The 10,363-nt window shown below is 39.6% G+C and overlaps 1 protein-coding gene across 1 annotated transcript in view; it reads right to left on the bottom strand.

Annotated features, from left to right (window-relative positions):
* Window positions 1–1,412: 1,412 nt before the first annotated feature.
* LOC107101906 (protein NLRC3-like) overlaps window positions 1,413–10,363 on the bottom strand; it is a 13,682-nt gene continuing 4,731 nt past the window's right edge. Inside the window, exons 4-7 of the mRNA XM_015400992.1 lie at window positions 10,261–10,361; window positions 7,763–8,595; window positions 1,741–1,914; window positions 1,413–1,614 (exon numbers count right to left, since the gene is read on the bottom strand). Coding sequence (XP_015256478.1) covers window positions 1,413–1,614; window positions 1,741–1,914; window positions 7,763–8,595; window positions 10,261–10,361 — 1,310 coding nt within the window. The remainder of the gene's footprint in view (window positions 1,615–1,740; window positions 1,915–7,762; window positions 8,596–10,260; window positions 10,362–10,363) is intronic.

Here is a 10,363-nt window from a genome sequence, read left to right as displayed (position 1 = left end):
AGACATCTAGCCTTTATTATGGATATCTATGGTGGTATATGCCTCTGAAAGGGGCATTGTTAGGGGCATTGTTGGCCTGACTGACCAGGTGAGATGTTTTGGTTCCCTGCATGGGAATGTGGGTTGAGACTATAGTGGGAAGGAATCAACTCCATTGCTGCATTGTTGGTTTTTGAGAGTGTAAACCTGAGTCCACCCCCTCTGTTTAAGGTTAGATTTTCTCTCCTAACAGTAAAAGCTTCCTTCACACCCCTTTAAAGCCACCTGTCTTCTTTGTCCAAAATTTGAAATTTCTGTCCCTCAAAAGAATGTCCTTTGTCCATAAGTACAGCCGAGTCTTGTCAGGAGGAGGTAGTTTACCTGTGTTGAGCCGAGACTTGAACAGAGACTAGTGCATCCTAAAGACAAAACTCCCAGACCTTATACGAGTGGAGTGGTGTATGCAGTTCAATGAAGTGAGGAATGCTCTGATCTTTATTTTGGAGAAACCAAATGACCTCTCCACAGACGCATCCATGATCCAGTTGATTAACCTTAGTTTAGCCAAATTGAAGTGTGAATGGGTAATATGTGACCCATTGAAATGCTGCTCAAAGCCTGTGGTTGTCTAGATATTGGTTTAAAGGCAGAATTATAGGAAGCAGAAATACAGAGCAGCAGAAAAGTTAGACAGAGTTGAATTGTGACAGTGAAGTAAGGTGAAAGAGAGAGAAGTCAGAGAGTATGGGAGAGAGAAAGCACACACAGATGCCAAAACGTTCTGACATAACCACATACACCATACAGTATCATACTAAGCTGTGCTTCATATGAATTGCAGTTACTGGTAAATAAACCTGATCTAATGAGATTTTTGTTTTATTTTTTAATACATGAAAAGTCTATCTTTTTTTTTGAACGGCCATGGAGTTTTTCTTATCCGTGAAAAGCTGTCCATTTACGTAAAATTTTTCTATGGCCTATGGCCCTGATGCTTTCAGAGATTTATTTTTTTCAGATCGGGAAGAGAACCCTTTCTTCAGTTGAGAATTTCTTTTGGACACTTATTATTAAAACTAAAGTGCTTTCCCTGCAGTTCTTTGAAATAACTTTTTACATATTCTTTTTTTTAAAGTGCTCAAATTAAACAACTAACACAAGGTCAATTTTTATGAGATCTCTTAACTCCAAGTTGGTGAAGGTGATGGAATGAGATGTTTTTAACCAGCTAAGATTCATTAATTTCTCAGTGGTTAATTCTAAAGATATATCTATTGAGTATCATCTATAGATTCTAAACAGAAAAATAAATGTATTAATCAGATAACTTATTCAGCTATATTATAAGTAACTCAAAAAATAATAATAATAATAAATAAATAACTCAGTACCTTCAAAATAATGTAGACTACTGATATCCACGAACATAATTATTAATATAGAGAATAAATCAGTTCAGACCTGAGAGTTTCCAGTTTGCAGTTTGGACTCTTCAGTCCAGAAGACAGCAGCTCAATTCCAGAATCCTGCAGCTTGTTGTTACTCAGATCCATCTCTCTCAGATTAGAGGACTGGGAGCTGAGAACTGATGCCAGAACTTCACAGCTTCTCTCTGAGAGGTTACAGTCATTCAGTCTGAAGAGACAGGGATAGAAATGAAGAGGAAATATTTATTGTTAATATAGATGTTGTGCAGGGGTAAATTTAGACTTTAAGCTCAGAACAATGCAGCTCATGCCAAATCCATAAATCTGTTCAGACCTAAGATTTTCCATCTTGCAGTCTGGACTCTTCAGTCCAGAAGACAGCAGCTCAATTCCAGAATCCTGCAGCTTGTTGTTACTCAGATCCATCTCCCTCAGATTAGAGGACTGGGAGCTGAGAACTGAGGCCAGACCTTCACAGCTTCTCTCTGAGAGGTTACAGTAATTCAGTCTAAAGAGACAGGGATAGAAATGAAGAGGAAATGTTTTTAAATGATAAACCAAATTAGATGTTGTGCAGTGTAAAATTTAGTTGCCAGATCCTAAGGTTAGAACATTGGGTACTGTGTTCTGTGACCTGGTTAAACTGAATGATGTTGTAATATGTACAGACTGATTGGTAAACAGAAATCACTATTGCTATTGAGTAATTATCCTCCAGCTTTGTACCTAATACTTGAAAACTAAACAATAAATACATGTGGAAGGGTTCACAAATATCAGGGTTGGATAAAGGCTTTGGATTTAATTCAAACAAGATCAACAAAGCATTGTTTATGATCAGCAAAAAATAGAATATTTTCTGAAAAGAATTTGATTTTAATAAGTTACTACTAGATGTCTGTGTATGTGTCTCTGTGTTTGTCTCCCTTCATCCATCAGAAGGCGCCTGGTTCAGGTCCACCTCCTCACACACCTGATGATGGTTTCCTTGTTGAGTGTTCTTAAGCTGCTGACTGCCACTACCTTGACTCCAGAGTGTTTGCCAGTTTTGGGTACTCTAGCCAAGCTGAGTTTTGCTGAGTTAAACTGAGTTTTTGTCAACCTTAGTTTAACTTTGTTTTTGTCTTTGCCTCTCGGCAGAAAGTCATCCTGCAAACTGGATTTCTCGGACCTTCTCTCCCTGAAAGGATCAACTGAGCTTCAAACTGAGCTGGGGTTCAAACAGGAGGTTTGGATCCACTCTCCCCAAGAGATCGTTTGAGCTTTGCACTGAGAAAGGGATTATTCTCCACTACGACCCGTTCAAGTACCGCAGGAAATCTGAGTGGCAGTCAGTTTTCTCCATTCACCAACTAACAACCGCATTCTTGGTAAACCCTGTTCCGCCCTCCTCCGAATAAGACAAACAATGAAACTACAGCACACAGACAGGAGTCAAGGATTAAACTACTTCTCTGGAAATGTGAGTCAGCAACCAAATTCTCTTCTCCAAGTTCACAAGTCAAATTCCCCACTGAGCCTGAACTATCCGCTCTGTCTTCCCCTCACTTTTCAGTTCCGGTTGAGCAGTGTTCAGAGCAACACTTCTCCCTCTGTTTAACCTTTTCAATAAAACCCGTTAAAAAACTTTTCCATGGTCTCCCTGTTCAGTTTCCTGCATTTGGGTCTGAACTTTGTAAAATCATGACAAAGCCGTATGGAACTAACTGGATAATTTTGTGGTATTTTTACAATAAATAAAGTAGAATAAGCGGAATAGTCAAAGCCTTGATAGTTAGATTACACTATCACCTTAACCGGAGTTGTCAAGTAATCAAGTACAAATACTTTGTTACTGTACTTAATTACACTTTTTAGGTGTCTATACTTTACTCCATTACTTCTACTTATTACATTTTCACACAAGTATCTGTACTTTCTATTCCTTACATTTTTAAAACAAATGTTGCTCCTTAATCTGGGTTTTGGTTTAATGTTTATAAATATTTATTCCCCATCATGTGCTCAATCCAATGCAGATCATTGGCACTATCCACATCTAGTGAAAACTAGTGTGATTGGATGAGTCATATAATGCAAACACTCATTGGTTAGCTATTCGTCAAATTTGTGCTGACGCCAAAGGAAATCATCAGACGCAAGCAGGTGTTCTTCAAACTGTAAACACACATTGTCTATGCCATGCTACAATGTCGGATTCAGAAAAAGATGTTGAAATGTCTGAAAGGTCGGACACAGGCGAGAGCATATCGGGACATGGAGATGGATACCAACATCCCTCATCCTTGGTAGTCGAAAAAATTGAGCTCTCAATTTATATAGTGGCATCTGAATGTTTTTTAAAGGTTACTTTATACTTTTATACTTTAAGTAGTTTTTGGAGCACATACTTTTTCACTTTTACTTGAGGTCAAGTTGATACTTCAACTTTCACCATCTATTTTAACCTGGGTGTAAATCCCAGTGATTTCAGATAATGGAGAAAGATCCCAGTGATCAAATCTATGTAATTTTTTACTTCCTCTCATTACTACACAGCCAATTGCTGTTGAGTATTAGGGTCACATGTATCACAGCCTATCAGCTAGGTATATTAGTTGGAGTGCGGAAATATGAAAATTTAAGGCATGTTGGGAGAAGCAGAGCTGCACGGGCTAACTACTTAGCTGAGGTGAGATGGGAAAAAAAACCTGTTTGTGTGAGATACAAGCTGCAGAATTGGCTAGATGTTGATGGCAAGCTGAAGGTTCAGGCCTAGAGCCCAAGAAAGATTGCAGTTTTGGGTACATGAAGACTTTGGATCTCCTGCCAGGCTGGTAGGAGGCTCCTTGCAGCCAACAAACAATTTTGTTTCCACTCTGCTCTGACTTTTGTCATTCCACAACCTGCACTACACCAAGCACTTTAAAAGGAACTTGCGTGGGCCTTTATTCAACCCCAGCTTGGGGTGAATGAACTGAATGGATGTGGTATCATTAAGTGTGAAATTAATTAATTTGGGTTTTTTTTCTCTTTGTCTTTTTCTATGTTTCAATGATGTTGTAAATATGTATTCAATTTTCCTCACTATAAGTACAAGGCACTTGCAACTGCAAACTTCTAGTCTCTGTCTGCTGTTTCATGAGTCGTATCCATGTTCTGAAAACAAGTATATTTACCTTATTGGTTATAATCAATTTGCATTGATTTAAAATATAATATACTGTTGTTTTTCTACAGATATGCTACTTTAATTTATGGTGAGCTAGCCAGGAGCAGTTTTGTACAGAGCTGAAGTATTGCAGTTTGCTATTTCGATGCTATTATGGACGTCTTGGTGAAATATGAGGTTAAAATACCTAATGTAGTATACCTAATTGATTAAATATGCAACAAACACAGAAACTGATAATGAAGTTGCTGATTTTCTGACAGGTTACAGGTTAATGGAAAAGTCTTAAATTATAACTGATTCTGACTCAGATTTTTATAATTGCATATTTTTTGAGTTTGTATCACGAAGTGCGTTAGAGGGGTTGCGTGAAATCTTGCCATACATTTATCTTTGCAAAACTTTAAAAAATTACTTATGAAATTGAAGAACTTCCAGTGGTTTGTTCTGAGTTAGATAAAAAACTCAAACTTACCTCAATGAAATGAAACACATGGCTAAGCTTACAAGTTAGAATTACAACGATGTCCTCAAGAGCATAGTGTCTTTACTGGGCCAGTCCATTACTGAACTCTGTCCAGCACCCTCTTTCTTGAAGACACCTTCAGAAGAAGGGGATTTGGCCATAGCTGCTTCTCGTACATCACAGATGGCAACCAAGGGTGCTATTCCTCTCAAACCAGAAAATGTCACTGCAGATGACGGGAAGCTACCACACGTCCAACCTGATCCTACAGCACACTACACATCACAACCTTCTGGACCCTTGCCAGCTATGTCTTTTTTAGATATCAACTCACCTGGAGTGCAGAGGTATGTGGTTAAGCATATCTTGAAAAGTTATGGCAATGCACATGTCTTCATTAAAATTTTGATCATTTTCTGGTCGAACTCCAAGACCACAATACGAAATGGATTATGAAGCTTGGCGGTCTGGCATTGACCTTCTCTTAAAGGATCCTACCGTGTCAGAACTACACCATTCTAGAAAGATATTTGGCAGTCTTTAACCACCAGCTGCAGACATGGTTAAACATCTTCAACCAGATGCACCTCTTTTAAGTTTAAATCCTTGACTCTGCTTATGGAACAGTCAAAGATGGTGATAACTGTGTGCAAAATGTATGGAGCAGTTTCAAGACGCAGGTGAAAAACCATCAGTTTATGTACAACGCCTGCAAGTGACTTTAAACCATGCTGTAAGGAGAGGCAGAGTATTGGCTGCTGATTTTGAAAAGCATCTGCTGAATCAATTCTGTCATGGTTGTTGGCATAACACATTAATCTCTGAGCTCCAGCTTAAGCAGCGCAAGTCAAAACCACCATCTTTTACAGAAATGTTGTTGTTAAGAACAGAAGAAGACAGAAAGGCTGCTAGAGCTCAGTGTATGAAACAGCACCTTGGTTCCAGTAACCCAAGAGCTAGTGTGCATTTACATCATTAACAGCTATGTCCAAACATTCGCCCTAACGTTTAAACCCCTCAATCACTATATAGAGCAGGAACTATACAGTGGACCTTAAATTAAACTCAGTTAACTGGCAGTTCGGAGAGATGATCACTACAGAAGTAATATTAGACACCACAAAATGACTGGTGGAATGAATTCACAGAGAATTCTGGATCACAGACCTGGCAAACATTTGAATCCAAACACAGAGAATCACTGGTGTTGCCAGTTGGCGTGTAGCGACACAGAGCCTTGTTGCGCTCAAAGTTTCCTCCAGGACATCTCCATAGAAGCCTTTTGTGTTAGTTAAAGGTTTTTCCAGGAGAACGCAATGGGTCAGAACCATGAGAGCAAAAACAAGCATAGATAGCAAAAGTGAAACCAGACAGCCAGTTCCATGAGCAGGCCCAGTGTTCAAGAAAGGTGATCTGATTTCCACAGAAAATCTGAGGGGCAATCCAAGGAAGAGTCAGGGCACAGTTCCAAGTATGGTAACAGGGAGGCTTTCAGGTCAGATAGGGTTCAGATAATCAAGAGAAAAGACAGGTCTGGAAAACAAGCAGGCAATTAGATCAGATGGGTTTCAGGCATGCTTAGAAACAGGGACAGATCAGGCCAAGCAAAGCAGGCAGGAAGTCAGGAACAGTATGTTGGAATAGGTCTTGCCATGTGGTTCGAAATAATCTGGCAGTGATGTCTGTGCTGAAGGGTGGTTATATACTGAGAGGTGCGGGTTGATCCGATGAGTTGTAACAAGAACGGAGCCAAGCAGTTTTGTCAAGTGAGAAATCAAACCTGCTTCAGTTCCAAGATCATGATACACTTTTCAAGATGCATTGCGGGAAATTTTGAGTTCACTACGTTTTCATCCTTTAGACGTTTTCATCTTGGATGCTCATTTAAAATTATGTAACCCCAATATAGTACTCTATATAGTGGTAGGGTGGACGTTCAGACTCAGCCAATAACTTTACAAGGCAGATATCTTTCCCTCCATATCTATATGGAGATACAGTAATAGCCATTCAAAATTTCCGCACTTTCCTTGATTGGCCCTTGGCTGGTCCCCTACAATTCCTTTTTAAACATCAATCTTTGTACTAAACCACTCTGTTTATGATTTGTGGACATTGAGATCTAAAGAGAAGCTTTATCTCCTGGTCAGACCCTGTAATTCAGTGAAAGAATGGATTCATTAAACAATATTTATGCCGAGGAGAAAGCAAGAGGCTGGAAATTGGAAGGGATTTTGCTGCAGGGAAGTGGGCTGCATTTTGGCTGGCGTTTGACTGAGAAGGGCCATTTTGAATGGTTGCTACTGTAAGAGATGGTTACCATGTGAAGTCAGATAGACTGTATGAATGGTGGTGCTGTAGAAAATGTTTATTTATATTCCAGATAACAGATTAACTAAACTAAGATGTAACTGGAACTTGTCTATCAGATAGGTTTAAATTAATATCTGTATCTAGGTCTAGGATGAACAATATTCATGATTTACATCAGTAAAGAAAATAACTTAATAGTTCCACTTTTATCAGAGGAACAATTGTGGGCCAAGATTATAAATCTTATTCAGGTCTTTTAGAGAAAAGTTAGTCTGTAAAACATCTTGACTAGTATTTATTTCTATGTATATTCAGATAGAAATATCAGTTAAACATACCACATCTATTTTCTATATCTCCTTTTAAATGTTACTCAGAGTATCCACTTTAACAGTCACTCCTGATTTTGTTTCCGTCAATACTTACAGAACTTTGTTTGAAGCTTTGACCACTGGCAGCAGCCTTAGAAGGGTCTCCTCTGAAGGAGAGTATTTCTTCAGGTCAAACACATCCAGATCTTCTCCTGATGTCACTAAGATGAAGGCCAGAGCTGACCATTGAGCAGGAGACAGTTTTTCTGTGGAGAGACTTCCTGATCTCAGAGAATGTTGGATCTCCTGGACCAGAGAACGATCATTCAGTTCATTCAGGCAGTGGAACAGGTTGATGTTTTTCTCTGGAGATAGATTCTTATTCATCTTTTTTTTTATGTACTGAACTGTTTTCTGATTGGTCAACGAGCAACCTCTTGCCTTTGTCATCAGACCTTGTAGGAGAATACGATTGCTCTGAAGTGAAAGACCCAGGAGGAAGCGGAGGAACAAGTCCAGGTGTCCATTTGGACTCTCTATGGCCTTGTCCACAGCACTCTGATAGAGACTGCTTGGTTTCACTGTCTTAGATAATCTACACCTAACAGAATTTTTTTGTTGTTCTTCCATCAGATTGACTCCATTCTTGATAAAGGTCTGATGAACATAAAGAGCAGCCAGAAACTCCTGAATACTAAGATGGACGAAGCAGAACACTTTGTTCTGGTTCTGGTACAGTCCCCTCTCCTCTTTAAAGATCTGTGTGAACACTCCTGAGTAAACTGAGGCTGCTCTGATGTCGATGCCACACTCTGTCAGGTCTGATTCATAGAAGATCAGATTTCCTTTCTGCAGCTGATCAAAAGCTAGTTTTCCCAGAGACTCCATCATCTTCCTGCTCTCTGGACTCCAGTGTGGATCTGTCTCAGCTCCTCCATCATACTTGACCTTCNATAGTGACAAAGAGTAGTACAACTAATAAACTTTATCTATACAGTATCTCCACAATCAGCTGAGGGTGACTTCGCTCAGCCCCCAGTCAACCCCTCCTCCTCTCAGCAGATCGACAGGAGAGGGCAAAGGATGGCACAGTGTGGACCACGGTGAGCAATGGATAAAATAGAGGGAGACGTCTGAGATTTTATAATAAAGAGCTTAGGACTGGACACGTCCGTATTTCAACATTTGTGCTGATAAATGAGGTCTGGGTAGGGTTTGTAGAACACAGCATCTCCTGCTACAAACCTGGAGCTGACATCACTATGGATGAACAGCTCCTTCCCACCAAGGCCTGATGCAGCTTTCTGCAATACATGACACATATACCAGATAAGTTTGGCATCCAAATGTGGCTTGTAGCAGATGTCAATGCTAAACATATGTTTAATGGTGTGCCTTATCTTGACAGGGGTGAAACACGGAGAACAGGTAAGTGGCTGTGTGACAGCCTGGTGCTGAAATTATTGGGGAGAAAAATAACGACTGATAACTTTTTCACATTTTTCTTTCACACGCCAAAATCCCAAGGAAAATAGTTTAAATTATTTGGTATGTGGTTTTCATCTCCAGCTTGGTCCTCCCTTGAGGATTCTTTCTTAGATGTCCCAAAGAATTCTGCATTTCTGAACCAAGATCTCTGCAGTTTCTCCAGGCATCTATTGGAACCACTTTTCCATTGTGGGGGTTTCTACCCCAGTGCTCAGGTGGCCACGGGTCCTAAGTTGTCTTCACCATCCTGGCTCTTACTAGTTCCTCCCTGGGGCCATATCTCATCTTCTTTTTTCGTGATATTTCCATAATATGGGATGGCCACATCGATGACTACTGCAGTCCTCTGTTGTTTATCAATGATCAACATGTGTAGTTGGTTGGCCATGACCATTTTGTCTGTCTGCATCTGGAAGTCTCACAGGATCTTAGCTTTGTCATTCTCCAGAAATAAGCTGTAATATTAAAGTGATTTAACATTTCCTACTTTAAAGCTTATAAATATAACTTAATTTCTGTCTGTATTTCTAGCGAAGACAAACATAATCCATGATATACAACAATAAAAGAAACAAATAATTGAAAAGTTGTTCCACTTTGACAAGATAAATCATTTTGTGCTAATATTAAAAATCTTATTCAAAACTATTAGAGAAATGTCAGTCTGTAAATGTTTTGACTTGTTGTAATTCTTACAAAAGATACTTTCATAATACAGAAAGTGAAACATAAGTTTAATCAAAATAATAGTGATACTTTCTGGTTTTAGCACTTGGTGTAGAAAACCTTATTCCATCAGTACTTACAGAATTGTTTTTGAAGCTTTGACCACTTGCAGCAGCCTGAGAAGAGCCTCCTCTGAAGCAGAGTATTTCTTCAGGTCAAATGAATTGAGATCATCTCCTGATGTCACTAAGATGAAGGCCAGAGCTGAATACTGAGCAGGAGACAGTTTATCTATGGAGAGACTTCCTGATCTCAGAGACTGCTGGATCTCCTGGATTCATAGAAGATCAGGTTTCCTTTCTGCAGCTGATCAAAAGCCAGTTTTCCCAGAGACTCAATCATCTTCCTGCTTTCTGGACTCCAGTGTGGATCTGTCTCAGCTCCTCCATCATACTTGACCTTCTTCACTTTGGTCTGAACCACCAGGAAGTGGATGTACATCTCAGTCAGGGTGCTGGGCAGCTCTCTTCCCTCTCCGGTCTCCAACACATCCTCCAGAACT

Source organism: Cyprinodon variegatus, unplaced genomic scaffold (assembly GCF_000732505.1).
Source record: "Cyprinodon variegatus isolate N-32 unplaced genomic scaffold, C_variegatus-1.0 Scaffold1171, whole genome shotgun sequence".
In the NCBI taxonomy this organism is placed as follows: domain Eukaryota; kingdom Metazoa; phylum Chordata; class Actinopteri; order Cyprinodontiformes; family Cyprinodontidae; genus Cyprinodon; species Cyprinodon variegatus.
Note: the sequence above shows the minus strand (reverse complement) of the source record. Positions and strands in the feature narration are given on the sequence as shown.